General features: G+C 41.2%; 1 protein-coding gene across 6 annotated transcripts in view; it reads left to right on the forward strand.

Annotated features, from left to right (window-relative positions):
* pold1 (polymerase (DNA directed), delta 1, catalytic subunit) overlaps positions 1 to 19671 on the forward strand; it is a 115083-nt gene that overhangs the window by 64103 nt on the left and 31309 nt on the right. For all 6 annotated transcript variants that reach the window (XM_041178008.1, XM_041178009.1, XM_041178011.1 and 3 more), the window contains 4 exons: positions 9093 to 9188; positions 10140 to 10277; positions 14822 to 14997; positions 15917 to 16069. In XM_041178008.1, the coding sequence (XP_041033942.1) occupies positions 9093 to 9188; positions 10140 to 10277; positions 14822 to 14997; positions 15917 to 16069 (563 nt within the window). The remainder of the gene's footprint in view (positions 1 to 9092; positions 9189 to 10139; positions 10278 to 14821; positions 14998 to 15916; positions 16070 to 19671) is intronic.

Here is a 19671-nt window from a genome sequence, read left to right on the forward strand (position 1 = left end):
GACCCAGTGGTACTTCACCCAAGTGGACGTTCTTTGTGTATGTTTGTGTGCTTTTTGATCACAGAGAGCATCACTGCCCAGCCTGATCCTCTACTTTAGTCTACTGCATTCGCTGCTCCCCATGCGGTTGTCTCTACATTGGAGAGACCAAACACAGACTGGGTGACTGCTTTGCGGAACACCTTCGGTCTGTCTGCAAGCATGACCCAGACCTCCCTGTTGCTTGCCATTTCAACACACCACCCTGCTCCCCTGCCCACATGTCCGTCCTTGGCCTGCTGCAATGTTCCAGTGAAGCTCAACGCCAACTGGAGGAACAGCACCTCATCTTCCGATTAGGCACTGTACAGCCTTCCGGACTGAATATGGAGTTCAACAACTTCAGATCATGAACTCTTCCCTCCACCTCCTTTCCGATACCCTTTTTTCTAATAATTATTATATATTTTTTAAAATATATTTTTCTTTTCCCACCTATTATTATTTTAAAATTTATTTCCATCCATTGTTTTATCTCCATCTTTTAGCCTATTTCGATCCCTTCCCCCCACCCCACCCCCACTAGGGCCATCTGTCACTTGCGTATCCTGCTTTCTACTCTTTATGTCACCATTAGCACATCCTTTAGCTAATATCACCACCATCAACCTTTGTCCTTTTGTCTATGACATCTTCGGCAATCTCTTCTTTGCCTCCACCTATCACCTCTATCCAGCTCCACTTGTCCAACCCCCCTGAAACAGCTTATATTTCACCTCATTTCTATTTCTCTTCAATTCAGATGAAGAGTCATACGGACTCGAAACATTAACTCTGCCTTCCTCTCCACAGATGCTGTCAGACCTGCTGAGTTTTTCCAGCTATTTTTGTTTTTGTTTTAGATTTTCAGCATTTGTAGTATTTTGCTTTTACCTGATCTTCTACTTACTTGATCTTCTACTTACCTTACTTTACACATGCATATTCATCAGAAAGGGAACTTTGAAGAATGAGTGTCAGTCTCAGGTGTCATTGTAGTCAAACTTGTACCTGCAATCACCAAACACTTTGCACGTTCTCTTTCAGCAGAGGTGACTGGACAGCAATAAACAGCCTGAAACTCTAATTGATTTTTCAGTCCATGGTGCAGAAGCTTCAAGGCCAGTTTTAGTCCCGTCATCACCGATGAGATTAATAAACTAACTCAGCCTGGGGATCAGCAGATGATGTATACAACTCAACCAGATTACTGAACCACTGGGAACCCTTTGTAAGAAAATAGTAATTTCATACAACGGCTAACCTTTCTGCTATTGTGAAAGAGATTGGTGATTTAAATCCAATTCATGTCAAATGAATAGGTAGTTTTGTCATGTACACCCATTGTGCTGGGAACACAGTAGAGGGTGTCATGTAGGCATTTTGTCAGTGTGGATTGGATTGATTGTTCCAATCCAATGACATTTAGTTTTGTATTTTTTGCCCTTTTTTCTCTCATCCCTCCTCTTCTGAAGGCAGTAACAGAAGCCAAGGTTCAGTTCCATGGGTGCCAGCACCCCTCCTGTACTAAACTAAGTAACCATTCTTCAAAGCAAATTTATATTTTACCTATTGTTTACAAAATAAATTCATAGAATATACTTTTTAATAAATATGGATGTATTTTTAAAAGTCAAATTATTGTACGAAAGCTGGCTTGTGTTCCTTAGCCTTACCTACAAATTTAAAATGAAAGACTTTTACAAAAATCGCCTTTAATCTCTGAGAATGAAATGGAATTTTAATTAATTAACCCAGTACATTCTAAGAATGTGAGGAAGATAACATTATTCAGGTGATCACATGTCCTCAGAGTTGGTATGCCCAGTCTGTTTAACATGGTTGCTAACCTCTCCCAAAACCAGGACACAGAGCCTAGGCTTGGGGGCCGGAAGCCTCACTTACTGGTCACACACATTGTGAAAATTGTGGTCGCACTGTTGGCCATGCAAAATCTAAAACTGGGTCTTCAGTACTGCCCCAACTGCTGCCCCTGCTGAAAGCAACTAACTTGGCACTTGTCTCGTCAATAATTTAGCAATGCATCTCTACTTTACACAACATAAGAAATAGGAGCAGAAGTAGACCTCCTACCTCAACTTCACTTTTCTGCTTGATTCCCTGAGAGATCACAAATCTACCGATTGACATTTCATCACATTGAAGGTGCTAATAAATATAAGTTGTTGAATATACTTAATGGTGGAACATCCACAACCCTGTGTCCCCCAATGCCCCGTATTTTAGATTCCCCAGCCAGCGAAACAACTTCTGTGTCCACCATGTCAAGTCTTTTCTTGTATGTTTTAATGAGATCCCCTCTCATTCTTCCAAACTCTAGAGAGTATAGGCCCAATTTGCTCAGCCTATTGTCATAGGACAACCATCCCTTTCATTCTCTTTCTTGTAAAATCTTTTACAATCTGTTTTTATATTTCTGGCTAGCTTATTCTCGTATTCTGTTTTTGCCCCTTTTATCAACTTTTTGGTCACCTTTTGCTGATTTTTAGAACACTACCAATCCTGAGGTTTACACTATTTTTTGCAACATTATAAGCCTTTTCTTTTGATCTAATACTATCCTTAACTTCCCTAGTAAATCATAGAAGGATCAATCTTGTTGAGTTTTTGTCTTCTAATGGAATGTATTTTTGTTGTACATTTTGAATTGTTTCTTTAAACGTTACCACTGTTTATTTACCACTATACCTTTTAGCCTTTTCATCAAATCAAGCATAGCTGGCTCTCCCTGATGCCTTCGTAATAATTGACTTTGTTTAAGTTTAAGATGTTTGTTTGGGTTGGGGCTGGAATATATTGATTTTAAACTTAATATGGAATTCAATTGTACTATGATCACTTTAGGCCGTTGAGGATGAATATGGTAAATTTAGACTTGTCCCAGGAGCATGAAGTGTGATGCAGTTAACTTCCTCAGTGGAGGCTGAGTGCATGGGATGCAGGATTACCTACCAAAGGTTTTTCTGACCTGAACCTTGTGCTTGTTGTTTATCTCTTGGCCCTCTCGTATTTGTATTTTATATCTTAAAAGATCATAACACTTTTCAAACCTGTGACCACATTAAGCACCCTCGGTCTGATGTGGCATAGATCAAATGCAGAGTAAAGCTTCCTGTACCCTCACCTCAATTCTGATCGTATAAAGAAATTAAACCACACCAAGATTAGAAAACTAGGAAATGGTTTCATGGCACTAGCAGTCCTCACATATTTGGGCTTGGTGAATCACTACGTAAATGTACAGGCCATTTAGTTCATCAAGACAATACCATTGTTCATTTCTCATGTGGACTGCCTAGCTTAATCCCTCTGTCTTCACTTCCCATGCCAGTATATTGCCCATTTGAGACTACAGCATAAGACTTGGGGAAGCCTATTTTAGAAAGGACTTCAACCGTATGCCTTGTGGAATATTGATGAAAAAGCTGGAAGCTAAGGGAGTACGTGGCAAAATACTGGATTTTGTATATTCCATCTTCAGCAAGGCTGGATAAGAGACTGACTGAACCTATTTCTCTCTTCAAAAAAGCAGCGCAACAAGGTTGCCTCTGCTATTATTTGTCTTTAACAATTTATTGGTGTCATCATAAGGAATTGTCATAAGCTAGCCTTAAACAACAAGATCCAATCAAGGGTGCCATTACAATCAAACTTGTATCTGCATGCTCGCTTTCAGCAGAGGTGACTAGATAACAATGAGCAGCATGAAAACTTAACTAATTTTTCATTCACCTGATGCAAATTTTCAGAGACTAGTCGTAGTGCCATCATCCGGGATGAAAGGAGTAAGCTAACTCAGTTTGGGGATTAAAGCAGGTGATGTGTCAATTTAGTACCAGATCACTGAACTACTGGGAAGCCTCTGTATGAAATTGTTTCTTATGACAGTTAATCTTGGCCATCTCATCAAATGAATAGGTTGTTTTGTGCTTTACACCTGTAGTACTGGAAACTCGGTGGACAGTGTCACACAGTCCTTTTAGCTATAATCATTTTATCATTGTGGATTGGATCAATTATTCAGTAAGGCACTTAGTCCCAGTTGTATATTATCACCCACTTTCTCTCCTTCCCTCTTCAGAAGCCAAGATTCAGTTCCATGGGTGTCAGTACTTAACCCAAGTAGCCATAAAACTGTGAGCCCATTTTCCTTGTCTATGCTGTATTTGTCCATTATCCTCATCAGGGGTCACTGGATAGCAACGTGTGGCTGACTTTCCTTCTAGCCCAGGGCATTGCCCTTAGTTTCTTGCATAACCCCTGCTTGTTCAACAGGAATGGAAGAGTCTTTCCCCATCCTCAGACTCTAATTTTAGATCATATTCCCTCAGCAGCTTCTCTCATTCGGTTCAGCTGATGCCAGTTGAGCGCATGTATGAAGTGATGAAGAGAGAATGAGCCTGAGAGAATAACAACTTTCCCTTCCCAAGAAGGATGGAAGTGTACAACACAAAAGGGACTCAAAAGAGTTACAACACAAAAGGAGGCCATTGGCCCGTTATGTCTGCGCTGGCTTTTTGCTAAGAAAAGTCCAAAATCTCTTTTTTAAACTGGTTTCTGGGTTGTGGGAACCACTGGAAGGCCAGCATTTGATGCCCATCCCTAATTGCCCTTGAGAAGGTGGTGGTGAGCCACCGCCGTAGTCCATGTGGTGCGGGCACACCCACAGTGCTGATAGGGAGGGAATTCCAGGATTTTGACTCAGTGAGAGCGAAGGAACAGCGATTAGTTCTAATTTAGGATGATGTGTGACTTAGAGGGAAACTTGGTCCCATGCATCTGCTGCCCTTATTCTTATAGGTGAGAGAGGTTGTGAATTTGGAAGGTGCTGTTGAAGGAGCTTTGCTGAATTGCTGCAGTGCACCATTGTCATGCTGACTCCCCCATTGGCATGTACTTTCTTTGCTTTAACAATTATCAATTTTCTCAATATATGCAATGGTTTCTACTTTTAAAAACTCCATATTTTATGCTCCTAAGACTTGCTGCATATATTTTTCCTATTCTGTTATTTCCTCTCATGTTGAAAATTTAAGAAAATAGCCTTTCCCAATATATTCTATTAAAATCTTGCTTAATTAAACAAAATCTCCATTGAATCTTCTCTTAGCCACCGCTGCTCTACTGGAAATAGCTCTTGTACCTCAAATCTCTCCTCATAACCATGGCACCTTATCCTTGGGCGGCATTCCCAGTTCTGTAAGGAAGAAATTGGAAAGAGAAAGATTTGTTGATCAGAGCTTGATACTTGCAACAAAACAATGTCCAGTTTGCTCTAAGACTTTTCCCAATTTAGTCTTTTGTGAGAGTTGAATTGTATTTCTAACGAGAGAAAACTAGTATTTCTCCGTGACCCTAATTGAGCAAAAACTGTGATAATCAATGGCATTGTGTGTTATTTAGCTTTGCCCATTTGCTTCTTATGTTGCCCCAGCAGGTCTGATGCCATCATGTTTGTCTTTATCTGTTATGGAAGTAGAAACTGGAAACAAAAACAGAATTACCTGGAAAAACTCAGCAGGTCTGGCAGCATCGGCGGAGAAGAAAAGAGTTGACGTTTCGCGTCCTCATGACCATTCGACAGAACAGGCAGGTCTGTGGAAGGGTCATGAGGACTCGAAACGTCAACTCTTTTCTTCTCCGCCGATGCTGCCAGACCTGCTGAGTCTTTCCAGGTAATTCTGTTTTTGTTTTGGATTTCCAGCATCCGCAGTTTTTTTGTTTTTAGAAACTGGAAATGCTGATGATATACAGCAAGTCAGTCCGCATCTCTAAAAAGAGAGTGTATTAACATTTTGGATGCACGTACCTGATCTGAACTTAAAACTACTTGATAAGAAAGGATTTTAGTAAAATTGGGAAATGAGGAAGGAAGGAAATCAACAAATACTTCAATCACAGTGAGAGTATTACGAGTTGAATGACTTGCAAAGTGCCAATTAGTCTCATTCCAGTCATCACTAAAGTCATGGAAGGAATCTTCAGTAGTGCCTTATCTGTGTGTGGTTCTGTTTCTGCTAGAACCACTCAGCTTTGGTTTCGTCTGGGTGTATGGAAGCAAAATGCTGCAGGGGTGCTGACATAGAGATGTCCCGTTGTGCTTTTTGGGAGTGTTGTCGAACAAAATTTTGAAACCCAAGCCAGGTGACCAAAAGCTTGGTCAAAGAGGTAGGTCAGCATAAATTTGTTAAATGCAATAGTGAATTTTCGGTGCAACACAGTGCTGCGTGAAGAAACACTAAGTGAAGACATGTGAGGTTTATTGCAAAGATAGTTATTTGGCAATGATGTGGATGGCAAGAGTGCCGCCCTTGCACTTTTTCTGATTCAGTCCTCCTCCTCAGAGATTGATTGTGAAATAAAGGGACTTAAATGCTCTAAAAGATAACTACAAGTAGCTGAGAGACTTACAGCGATGTTGTCCTAAATCTCTTTCTCTACCATTCTGGGATCAGCTGTTGAAGATTCTGGCAGTGGGGGCAGCAAATTACTCTTGTTTTTGCTTCAAAAAAGTCACTTGTTTGCTGAGTAAATTTTGAGGAGGACAGCACAACAAGCGCAGCATTTTCTGCTGTACTGTGGAATGTGGGTAGCAACTCTCAACTGCTGACTTCCCTTTCTTGGTCACAGTGCAATGAGGTGGTGCAGACTGGAAGCCAGTGGGAAAAGGGAAATCAGATTGAGCATCACAGTTGCATGCCTCTTAGTGGCTGGCTTCAGAACCAGGTTTTTGCTCATTCACTACTTTCTCCTTGGATTTTTATGTGACATGGGGAGATGGTTAGGAAAGAGGAAAAAAATGTTCTTTTTAAGGCAGTCTGATTTCAACCTAGACTGACAATCAAAGCCTCCTTAATTTGTTGACTTGAAGACTTCAAGTGAGTCGAGCTTGGAAGTCCTAAGCCATTTGTAAGGTGTTTCCAATATAGTGAAAAACCTACTCTAACCCATTGCTAACTTAATTTCATTTCAGTCATGGGTTGGCTTACATAGCATTACATAGGAACTGCAACAGGCCATTTGGCCCAGCTGGTATAAGCCAATGTTTCTGCTCCAGTGAGCCTCTTCCCACCCTGCCCCATGACCCTCTGTCTTATTTTCATGTATGCATCAGGTCTCTCAAATCTACCACTACTTTCGGCTTCAACTGCTCCACTGCTACCATTCTCTGTGTAAAGGAACTCCTTTTAAATTCTTTACTTGACCTGTCAGTGACTATCTTACACTTATGCCTCCTTGTTTTGGACTCACCTACACACAATTCTAGTACATTTTTTCTGAGCTTTCTACAGTTCTTTGGTACCTTTTTATAGTATGGAGGCTAGAACCATGCACAGTACTCTATGGTCTAAGCAAGGTTCAATATAAATTAAGCATTACCAACCACCCCCCTCCCCCACCGCTTTTGTATTCTATTTTTCTATAGATGTACGTTGTCTGCATTCTTTTTGGCCTTATCAATCTACATTGCTACTTTCGATGATTTCTATATCTGTTTTCCCAAATCTCTGTGCCACTCTATCACATCGAGTTTTTTCTAAGGAGTAAGAGAAATGGACTACTCACAATTCACTACAGTGAATTTAATTTGCCATTTATCAAGCCATTCTGTATGTTTGTTCAAGTCTTCCCATATTCTGGTGCGGTCTTCAACGTTAGCTGTACCCTTTCACCAAATTTTGTATTCAGTAAATGGTAAACAACAGTGATTCCAACACACAATCCTGTGGCATATCACCTCTCATTTTCTGTTAGTTTGAGTGTGAGAAATTGATGTTTAGAAAAATATTTTAGGGGAATATTATGTTGTTCTGTGGAAAAGGCTGTATATATATATATATATATATATATATATATATATATATATATATATATATATATATATATATATATATATATATATGTGTGTGTGTGTATGATTTAATTAAGCTGGGCAGAGATTAATGGGAGACATCTCGTATGGGGAGTTTGAAGCATGAAAAGGATGGAGGTGTTAGGTTTGAGGTACAAGTAAATGGGTTCGATCTAATATTTGCATTTTTAGATAAGTTGAGAGTTAGTTTGAATATGTAAGGGGAGTCAGAGGTGACAAGAAACATATTTGCATCTTGCAGGAGTTCCATAGGTAAATAAAAGGGGAGAGATTGATTTTTATTGACCTGAAAGCAAAGAGAAGATGGAAACATGAAAGATCTTATATTTGGAAGGGTTTGAGTTTCAAAGAGATGTGAAAACAATGAGATGAAAGGGAGAATAAAAGTATTTTAGAGTTACTGTTGAGCTGGAGATATATCTGTTTGGGTTGTTTGAGCTGTTGAGTTGGGAGCTGTTAGCTCTAGACTGGGAGGAGGTACCGCTTGAACCAGCCATCCATTCAAGACAGAAAAGTCTTGGGCTGCAACAAGCAGTTTTATTCTAAAGTTTGGATTCCAGAGTAGAGTGGAAGTGTGTTTCATGTCATGTGGTCTGCCTCTATTAAAGCTACAGCAGTTTGCCTTGGGTAATATTATTAGATTTCTTATAGTTAAACACCAAAAAGGGAGTGATGCCTGGAAGGTGTTTACTTGTAGGTCTGACCAAGTAGAAAGTCTTTTTTGGGGGATTGTTTTGTAAGATTAAGTTTTAACTGTGTAACTAATCTTGTGTGCTTAAGTTTTCTTTTATTCTTCTTAAAAGCCCACATATACCATATCCACTGCATTGCCCTTCTCTACTCTTTCTGTAATTTCTTTAAAGATGTGTGAAATAAGAATATCTCACAAATGCAATAGGCATCATTCATCTGGGATTGGGGCCAGGGTGCATTGCTGAGGGGAGTAGATGGAGCTTTATTCTCCACCTTAACATTTCATTTTGGGAGAGTGCTTAATATTGACGTTTGGAGCCCGAAATTGAGGTTTTAGCATTCCCCAGCACACCCTACACCGTTGTGTTCAAATAGAAAACACACATTTTACATGTTTATCTTTTGACAACTAGTCATTTCTCAGAATAATACTTTGTGCTCCTACCACGCGAATGAATTTTAAGCTGTGTGCTAATATTTTTTCCAGAGTGTTACCGGATTTGGCCGACAAATGATTGAAAAAACAAAACAGCTGGTTGAATCAAAGTACACTATCCCAAATGGCTACAAAGCAGATGCTAAGGTAAGAATTGATCCACTTCCTCCCTTACCATGCCCCACACAAGTCAAGAACATGTTCTGAAGGCACAAAATCTCTGGGAAATGATTCGCCACCCAACATTTAACCTATCCCTACATGCATCGTTTAAATGCATGACCCCTAATCCTGCCAATCTGTCAAACTGGAATAATCCTATTAATAGGCACCCCACCCAGCTCTTTCATCACTTCACATATCTCCATCGGGCTCATTATAATTCAGTGGTTCTCAGAGAGTGGGGCTGAAGACCTATTCCAGCTGAGTACAGTGAGGGATTGGGAGGAGATGGAGTTGCCTGTGTTGTTTTTAACTTGTCTGATATTATGCAGCCTGCAACAATCCGGCTACCTGTGTTCATTCAGGTCAGGTAGCTATCTTGGAAAGCAGAATGAGCACTGCAGGGAAAGGAGGAAGAAGAATGAAAGCAACAAGTGCAAGAGCTCAAAAAGAGAGGAGAAGGAGGTGAAAAATAGCAGCGAGGAAAACATCAAAGGAGCAGGGAGAATGAGAAAGCAGAGAAAAGAAATCACCTAAGTCAACACAGAACACAATTGAATACAGGACCTTTAGGCTGGTTACTGCACCACATGATATCCTGAGGTCATGATAAGCACTTTATAAATGCAAGATTCTTTTTTGATTTGTTGATCACAAAGTTCATGCCATGGACTCTTAAGGGCAAAGCACAAGGCTTAAATCCAAATTGCCTTTAATTTGCATATATCATAATTTGCTGAAGTCTGATACTGAATTCTAGGGGCAGCTCATTCCAAAACTGAGGCCAAAAAAGTCAAACAGAACAGCCAAGTGAATAAGAAATACAAGTATAAGTGCCTGGGCCTTCAGAAACTGAATCTCAGGTACTACAATTTACAGTATATCACCAAAGCGGCTTGGCAATGTTTTATCCTAATTCCTATTTTTTTTAATTAGGTCATTTATGGTGACACAGATTCTGTGATGTGTAAACTAGGAACAGAGACAGTGGAGGAAAGCATGACATTGGGTCGTGAGGCAGCTGAGTGGGTCTCCAGCCACTTTATTCCTCCTATTAAACTGGAGTTTGAAAAGGTGAGTGGAAAAAGCTAGTATGAATTTTTGTCAACCTTTATTTGGTTTGGAGGAGTCCAGTAATTTCACAGGATTGGTCTACCCCAGTTAATGGGCAGCACCATAAAATAAACAGTGGAAGCACAGATTCGCCCCTTGGCTGTTCAGTCTCCATTTCCTCTCTTTCAGAGTTTATCATATTTGGATCCCTTTTTGTTTATTAAGCACAAGTTATTTTATAGGAGGTTAAAAATTGTTGCACTCAATTCTGAACTGAATATAACCCAATTTAAAATTATAGTGGCAGTGCCTGTGTTCAAGCTATTTTGTGCTGACATTCACACCTGTTTTGCATTCATAAAATTGTTTCGTACAAACCTGGAGATCCTTTTACATTTGAAGTCATTTCACTTATTAATTCATTTTTAAAAAGTCAAGCCTGAAGGAAGCTATGAAAACAGAATGGAAATTTATTTCAAAAAGCTCATTTATTTTTCAGCTGAAGTCGTACTTTTTTCTTGCTAATTTATTTTGTAACCAACAGCTTGTGAATTTTTGTCCCTGTGGATTTTTGGTTTAAATCTGAACCACATCTTACACTTTATTGGCTATGACTGAGAGGAAAGCCTTTGTAGGTTAAGTACCTGTCAGTCGTCTTTTTTCATATGGCTTCAGGAGTTTTCGTCCCTAACCAGTCCAGTGCCCTACTGGAGAGCAAGTGTAACTCCAAGATGTTACCCTGAGTCAGGGCCAAGATTTTATTAGGTGCTCCATGGTTTGGTCAGGGTTTCCCCAGTTGCAACAAGGTGAAATTTTGAAGTGCTACTTCAGGTGGCCACATTGGCCACTCCTGGTCCATATTTTATTGAAGGTTGTCCACATGCACCAGGGGAGATTGGAGTTTGGTTGTTGAAATGTTGGATTGGAGGTGCTGTATTTATTTGGGAGGGTGTTTTCAGCCCCAGCTTTCCTCCAGGTTTCATCAAGTGTTATGGAGTTGGAGATGCTTAGTTCATGTCCAGAGCAGGCTTCATAGAGCCATGTGGCAAGTTGGGGAGCTTGAAGGTCCCTGTGGATGGGGAGGTTCAAGTTGCTGCTAATACGAGTTATTTCTCTGAGTGTTGCTGCATCCTGTCGGATGGAGGGAGGCATGATATTTGAGAGAACTGGTAACCACTGAACAGAAGTTGATCTCAAGAGTTCCAGAAATTATCCTCATTACTAAATGAAGTTGTGTGTCAGTCAGTTTGGTGTGACAACTTGAGGCCCACATGGGTGCACAATACTTAGCTGTCAAGAAGACCAGAGCTACAGCAGAAGTGCAGAGGATGGCAGTTTTTGCACCCCAGATTGCGTTGGCGAGCTTGTGGGTAATGTTCACTTGTGTCTTGGTCTTTTTGGCAGTCATTTGGAGGTAGTGATGGTGTAAAGGAGTAGGTGGGAGTTGGATCATGGGCATTTTTTCTCCAGAAAGTGACATTTAGGGTGTTTTGCAATTTTCAAGAAACGCTGTAGAACAGGGACATAGAAGCTTGTGTCAACCGTGGCTCAGTTGATAGCATCCTTGCCTCTGAGTCAGAAGCTTATGGGTTTAATTTCCACTACGGAGACTTTGGGTTGACACTTGATGTAGTATTTAGGGAAGAGTTGCCCTGTTAAAGGCTCTGCATAGAGGCCTTGACTGGCCCTCAGGTGGATGTGAAGGATCCCATGGCACTATTTGAAGAAAAGCATGGGAGTTCTTCCTGATGTCCTGGCCAATGTTTATGGCTCAACCAACATAAATTATTTTTTAAAATTCTCATTGCAGTATGTGAGACTTTTCTGCATGCGAATTGGCCGCTGTGCATCCTACACTATAACAATGACTACAATGCATAAGTGCCTAATTGGCTTTGGGATGGCCTGAGGCCGTGATAGATACTATATAAATGCAAGATTCTTCTTGTGACTAGTGGAGTTCCGCAGGGATCAGTGCTGGGACCTTTGCTGTTTGTGGTATACATAAATGATTTGGAGGAAAATGTAACTGGGCTAATTAGCAAGTTTGCAGACGACACCAAGGTTGCAGATAGTGAAGAGGATTGTCAAAGGATACAACAGGATATAAATCGGTTGGAGACTTGGGCAGAGAAATGGCAGATGGAATTTAATCCGGACAAATGCGAGGAATTGCATTTTGAAAGGTCTAATACGGGCAGGAATTATACAGTAAATGGCAGAACCCTTAAGTGCATCGACGGGCAGAGGGATCTTGGTGTACAGATCCACAGGTCGCTGAAAGTGGCAGTGCAGGTGGATAAGGTAGTCAGGAAGGCATATGGCATGCTTGCCTTCATTGGCAGGGGTATTGAGTATAAAAGCTGGGAAGTCATGCTGCAGCTGTATAGAACCTTGGTTAGGCCACAGTTGGAATATTGCGTGCAATTCTGGATACTACATTACCAGAAGGATATGGAGGTGTTGGAGCGGATGCAGAGGAGGTTTACCAGGATGCTGCCTGGTCTGGAGGTTATAAGCTATGAGGAGAGGTTGGAGAAACTCTGATTGTTCTCACTAGAGCGACGGAGATTGAGGGGCGACTTGATAGAAGTTACAAAATTATGAGTGGCATGGACAGTCAGAAGCTTTTTCCCAGGGTGGGAGAGTCAATTACTAGGGGACATAGATTTAAGGTGAGAGGAGAAAACTATAGAGGAGATGTGCAGGGCAAGTTTTTTATGCAGAGAGTAGTGAGTGTCTGGAAATCGCTGCCAGAGGAGGTGGTGGAAGCAGGTACGATAGTGGTGTTTAAGAGGCAGCTTGACAAATACATGAATAGGATGGGAATAGAGGGATACGGACCCCGGAAGTGCAAAATGTTTTAGTTGACGGGCAATATGATCGGCGCAGGCTTGGAGGGCTGAAGGGCCTGTGCTGTACTTTTCTTTTTTCTTTCTTTCTTTAATTTGTTGATCACGAAGGTCATACCATGGAGTCTTAAGGGTTAAACACAAGGCTTAAATCCAAATTGCTATTAATTCGCAAAAATCAGAATTTGCTGAAGTCCACTACCACAATGCTAGGGGCTGCCCATTCCAAAGCTTGAGGCCTAAAAAGTCAAATAGAACAGGCAAATAAATAGGAATACAAGTATAAATGTGGGTCTTCAAAAGCTTCAATTGCTGTGTCTCAAATACCACAATTTGGCCATTATGCTTTTGAAACAATAACATACATTTACATTGTGCCTTTAATATGTAATATAAATGTTCCAGTACACTTCCTAAGGAAGAAAGAGGCAAGGAAGAGGTGACTGAAGTCTCGATTGAAGAGAAGGATTTTGAGAAACTGAAGTAAGAAAGAGATGAAAAGTCAGAGGTTTCCAGAGAAAATGTCAGAGAACGAGGCCTAAGCAACTGAAGGTCCTGTCACATGGTGAAACTTTAGGAGGTATATGCACAAAAGAAGGGGAGAAAGTCATAAGGTTGAAGGAGATTGCATGAATAGTTGAGGCAATATAAGGATTTCCAGGGAAGGATTTTAAATTTGAGTTTGTCGGGTAGAAAGCTAATATTGGAGAGCAAGGACAGGTGAAGTGCAAATGAGATATCATGTGGGTTCAGGTACGTGCCCCACAGTTTTGGATAAGTGTGAATGGTGCTTTCGGGAGGCCAGCAAAGAGACTGTTGGAGTAGTCAGATCTGGAGGTGATAAGGCATGGTTAAGGGTTTCAGTTGTGCAGAAGCAGCAGTGGAATTAAGCTTGCGGCTCAGTGAGCTTCCTACCACATCCATACCATCACTAAGATCCCCCATTTTCACCTCTAATATTACTCAACCCTGCCTCAGCTCACCTACTTCTCGATTTGATTATTCCAATGCGCTTCCATCTTGCACCTTCTGTAAACTTGACATCCAAAACTCTGCTACCTGTGCCCTAACTTGCACCAAGTCACCTTCATTCATCACCTTTACTTGCTGGCCTACATTGGCTCCCAGTTAAGCACCATCTCGTTTTTAAAAGTCTCATCCTTGTTTTTAATTCCTTCCATGGCCCTGCACCTCCCTAACTTTGTAACCTCCTCCAGCACTACGATCCTCAGATATCGCTATGCCTCCAATTCTGGCCTTTTGAACATCCCCTTTTTTAAAATCATTCTACCAAATCATTCTATCATTTCCTAGCCCCAAAGTTCTGGAATTTGTTTCCTAAACCCCTCCATCTCTTTACCTCTCATTCCTCCTTTATGATGACCATTAAAACCCACATCTCGACTAAATTTTTTATCATCTGCTTTATATCTCCTTGTGTGGCTTGGTGTTGAATTTTGCTCAGTAACACTCTGTGAGGCACCTTAGTTGTTGTTGTTTGAGATCTGAAACTGCCTGAGATGTAAGCCCCCAGTGCAAATGGTCTGATTCAGCTTGAGATGGTGACAGGGAAAGAGGGAGAAATCAGTGTCAAGGAACATATTTGTTGCAGGATGTCAAGAACAATGAGTTTGGTTTTTCCATTAGGGAAATTATGTTGACTAACCTTTAGCAGATAATGGCAAATAATCCTTTTGTAAATTTGTGTTTTAGGTATATTTCCCATATCTGCTGATCAACAAGAAACGCTACGCTGGTTTATACTTTTCCTCCAACCCAAATAACCATGATAAGATGGATTGCAAGGGTATAGAGACGGTGAGAAGGGATAATTGTCCACTGGTAGCCAACCTCATCAATACCTGTCTTCAGAAGATTTTAATTGACAGGTAGCTATTAATCTGCATTATTTTCTTTTTTTAATAAATCTCAGTTGGAAAGATTTAATTCCCCACTGAATGTGGTTATGTTGGGTATACAGAACAGTTGAGTTGTGAGACCTGAGGAAAGAGGTGATTGAAGATAACGGGCACTCACTGCACACACTGTCCTTTCAGCTCCAAGTTGAAAATTGAATTCACTGCAGAAATGGAGGATGGAGGTCGCCTAACTCCATGTTAAATCTTTTATTTTTAGCACTTGAGATAATACCCAAATGAGGCAGTTTTATTTTTATATAACTCCTTAAGTAATTGGAGTAGGTCTCATCAGTTCAGTTTTCAAACCTTTGTTTATTCAGACAGACCGACACTTAGCTGGATTCTGATTTTTGAAGTTGGTGCATGTTCAGAATGTTGTACCGGCTCGGACAAGATAGAGCAGCTTTTCCAAGTTTGCGTATGATGAGCCTCCTGTGCATTGTAAAATCTCTTGCCAATTGGGGCATTTAAAAAATCCGATTCGTCAAGCAAGCTCAAACCATCTAATTAATCTTAACCATGAAACCAGATGTCTGATCGATATTCTAAGTATTAAGTGGCAAATGATGCAGCATCAGAACCCGCACTTAAAGTCCCAAAGCTTTGGAAAGACTTGCTATGTGAGGAGGTTTGGATGCCTTTACATTGCTTGAGGTGAGTGTCTCTGCCCACAGAGATTGGTGCAATTACTACTTCCCACCCTGCCCCATCTCCATTGAACGGCAGCACCAGAGATGTTTTTGACTTGCAGAGTGCCACCATATTGGTTGAAGGAGTAACACTGGGAGACACCTGAAATAGGGACAAAAATGCAAAAATGAATCACTTTGTAAATGTGGACAAAATACATGCTAGGGGTCTCACTGGCTACACTTGTATTCTCTGACAGGGATCCAACAGGAGCAGTGGAACATGCAAAGGAAGTTATCTCCGATTTGTTGTGCAATCGGATTGACACCTCACAGCTTGTGATTACAAAGGAGCTCACGAGGACGGCTGATGAGTATGCAGGGAAGCAAGCCCATGTGGAGTTAGCAGAAAGGTATCTATCTGTGTCTTATTTCAAAATTTTTTTCCCCCTCCACTTCCAGTTTCTTTGCAGGCGTTAAGTCTTGCTGGGATCTGGTTCCACAGATGTTGGCAGTCCTCAGGCACCTCACTCTAGTGGCCATTATTCATGCATGAGGCTAGATGGAGAGTGCTAGCAGGCCTTGTCAGTGCAACCAAATACAGTTCTGTTCAACCCTGACATTTATCCCCACACACCTATCTAGCAAGGAAGTGGTAAGGGGTAGGAATCATGTTTTTATTTTCTCTCTAGGCAGGAGTAAAACTGGCTGTCCTGGCTGAGATCAGTTAATTTGGTACTGTCCATCTGATCAAAACTTGTTTGGCAGTTATGACTCAGTGGGTAACACTTTTGCCTCTGAGTCAGACAATTGAGTGTTCAATCCTACCCCAGGGACTTAGGCACATAATCTAGACTAACGTTCCAGTGCAATACTTAGGGAGTGCTGCAATGTTGGAGGTGCCGCCTTTCAGATGAGATGTCAAACTAAGGCCTTATCTACCCTCTCAGGTGGACTGAATAGATCCCATGACACTATCTTGAAGGATAGCAGAGGAGTTCTCCCTGATGTCCTGTAAATATTTATCCATCAGCAACACCTCAAATCATAGATTATGTGGTCATTGCCACTTTGTTGCTTGTGGAACCTGGCTCTGCACAAATTGGCTGCCAGCTTCCTATATTACAACAGTGACCACGTTTTTAAAAATACTGCGAAGAACTTTGGAACATCCTGAGATTGTGGAAGGCACTATATATACGCAAGTTCTTTCTTTATAGTTTTTGAAGCACTTTAAGAGCTCACGTTGATCCCGAACTTGCAAAACCCGAGAGCAAAAGGGGGAGTTGACCTTCCTGACTGGATAGTCTTACCTGTACAAATAAAGGAAGTGGTTTGAAAACTCTCTGTGACGGTAATAAGGACTGCAAGTCCTGAGAGTTGCTGAAATCCAGTTGTGTTGTATAAAGAATAGTCCATTAAGTGAACCTGTGGGAAATTGAGTGGTAGAGAGCGAATGCATGCAGATGCTTTGTAATGAATTCCTTTCAGGCTTTGAACCTCATGCCAAATTATCGAAATTGTACATATTTTTGAACAAATTCAAGCAGATTTTATTAGTGCCACAATACAGAATGGGAATACTGCATTTGGAAATGCGTTTTGTTTTGTTTCCAGTGAGGTGCCAGAATTGCTGACCTGTGTCTTGCAGGAAATGCAGAAATAGCAACTCGAGGCTGGGTCACACAGCAGCTGCAAGACCAGAAGCCGTTGCGCAAAATTTAAAAAAATGTTGCTTTGAGATAAAATTGCTCAGATTTCCTGTGACCGAAGCGACCTTTAATATGTTTTTTTTAATATTCAACCACAATTGACAGCGGAGGGAGGGAGAAGATGAGCCACCCTGTCTAACATTTGTAGCAGAAAATATATTTAAATAGAAAGACTTGTGTCTGTATAATGCCTTATTGTATCTTTCCAAACAATCCCAAAGTATATCACATGCAATGTATTGCTTCAAAATGCAGTGTCTATTGTGTAGAACACATGACAACCATTTACAAACCTTAAGGCACCACACAGTATAATGACAGCCTATCCACCACTGGTGTTTCATGGCTACAGTGTGTACTACGTATAAGGGTGCACTTCAGCAACGTACCAAGGCTTCAACAGCTCCTCCAAAAGCCATGACTTCCACCACCTAGAAAGATGAGGACAGTAAGTGTGTTGATGAAACATCACCCCCAAACTCTCCTCTAAGTTGCACACACATCCCAACTTGGGTAAGCATCACCATTCCTTCAGTGTTGCTGGGTCAAAATCCCAGTAGATCACATGATTTCTGGTTGGGGTCGAGAATGTATATACTATAATGCGTAAGGTATAACAATTGTGTGGGACAAGTTGGAAGGACCAGAGGATCCATCTTTGTTCATATAATTGAGAAGTAAGGAATATGAAGAAAGAGGGAATTGGAATGAAAAAGAGTGGCAAAGCAGGCTCAATGGTCCAAATGTTTAATTTGTTTTCTGTCTTTCTTTTTAAAAGAGTGGATTTGGTACCAGTAATATAGGCTCCCCCAATCGAATATTCACGAAGAATAGAGTTGAAACTTGTATGTTGCACAGTGGCATTCTGCCTGTACCAGTTGGAGCCATGCACACACCCCCACTCCCAAGGGCAGATGGGGCTCATGCATGCAGTTCACTGAGCACTCTGCTGTAAAATCAGAAAAAGGGTCCAGAGGTCACGCATCGTTAACAGCCTGGCCCATTCTCACCGCCCTCGCTGTAGATCTCATGTCCGATGCAGGTGTTCGGGCAATGATGTCTTATTTTAGAATTACTTAGACCCACGCAAAGGATTGTGGAGCTTTCCTTTACACGGTTGTGGCTTCTTTGTGGGTAGTGGGTGATCGTTGTAATCAAGACTTGTCTATTTTTAGTATTGTTGGCGCTGTTCAAACTTTTCTGTCTTTTGTTCTCACATAATCACAAGGTTTTTTCAGATTTATCTTAAACGAGAATCCCTTCAGTATTATGGCATGTGCATGCAGATTCAGGACCTATCCTCATACCTTGTTTTCAGACTGAGACATCAGCCTAGGGATGCCTTTATAAAACTTGAAGATGTTGCTGCTTTAGAGTGCTCTTTTCATTTGTTTTGTTACGTATCTCACCACCTCTCCTGAAGATGCTGACTCTTGCTAGGAGGTGCTTCTATGGGCAGTGTTGTTGCACATCACTTGGGCCACTACTCTTTATGTATAGGCCTTGCCTGTGCTTACTGGGGGTGCTGTTCATCTTGCTCATTCACTGTTCCAAGTGCATTTTCTGTCAGTCAGAATTGGATGGAGTAGGTTTTTGGTTTCCTGTGCACCCCACCCCCATCCATTCCCCTCAAGGTCTGAGGCAAAGTGTGGCATGTTAGTCACTACTCCAACTGAAACCAGCTAGCTTGCTACAGACCAGGAATTGAACTTGGGACCCTCAAGTCTGTTTAGCTTCAAGTTTAATTGTATTGCTGCAAGCAAGGGTTGTATGCAGACCTGTGAAGATTTGGATTGTGAAGTTCTGTATGTGTATCCCTCCTCCCAACCCTCAAGCACTAACCACTAATGTTTAACTGCAAATAGTATTGGTTGAGGAGCTCTCCAGTGACTCGTTTATGGATATACTTCCCAACATGAAACTGAACCGTGTGAGTTTCAATCCCTTGTATGTGCTGAGTTCACAAATCTTAGATAGGGGAGACAGCATAGATGTCACATCTCAGTTTAGCACTCCAGATTAGAGGTGAAAAGTGCGACCAGAGTTCCTGCTCCTGATCACAATCTCACGATCCTTGTTGGAAAGACAGTTGGGCTGATCCACGATGTCTCCAAGAGTTGAATAGCCTGCTGAATCTCTCAGTCTTAGTTCAGATATGAAGGCTGGCCACTTGGCTGGTATTGGGAGGCAGGCCCTTGGACCTGTATCCCTGTACAAATCAACCCCATCAAAAGAGAAAGAGTTTTAAGTTTTGAACTAAGTAGAGGCACCTGATTACTTTATATGTACATGTTTTTTGAAAA

This window comes from Carcharodon carcharias, chromosome 31, assembly GCF_017639515.1.
Source record: "Carcharodon carcharias isolate sCarCar2 chromosome 31, sCarCar2.pri, whole genome shotgun sequence".
NCBI classification, from domain to species: Eukaryota; Metazoa; Chordata; class Chondrichthyes; order Lamniformes; family Lamnidae; genus Carcharodon; species Carcharodon carcharias.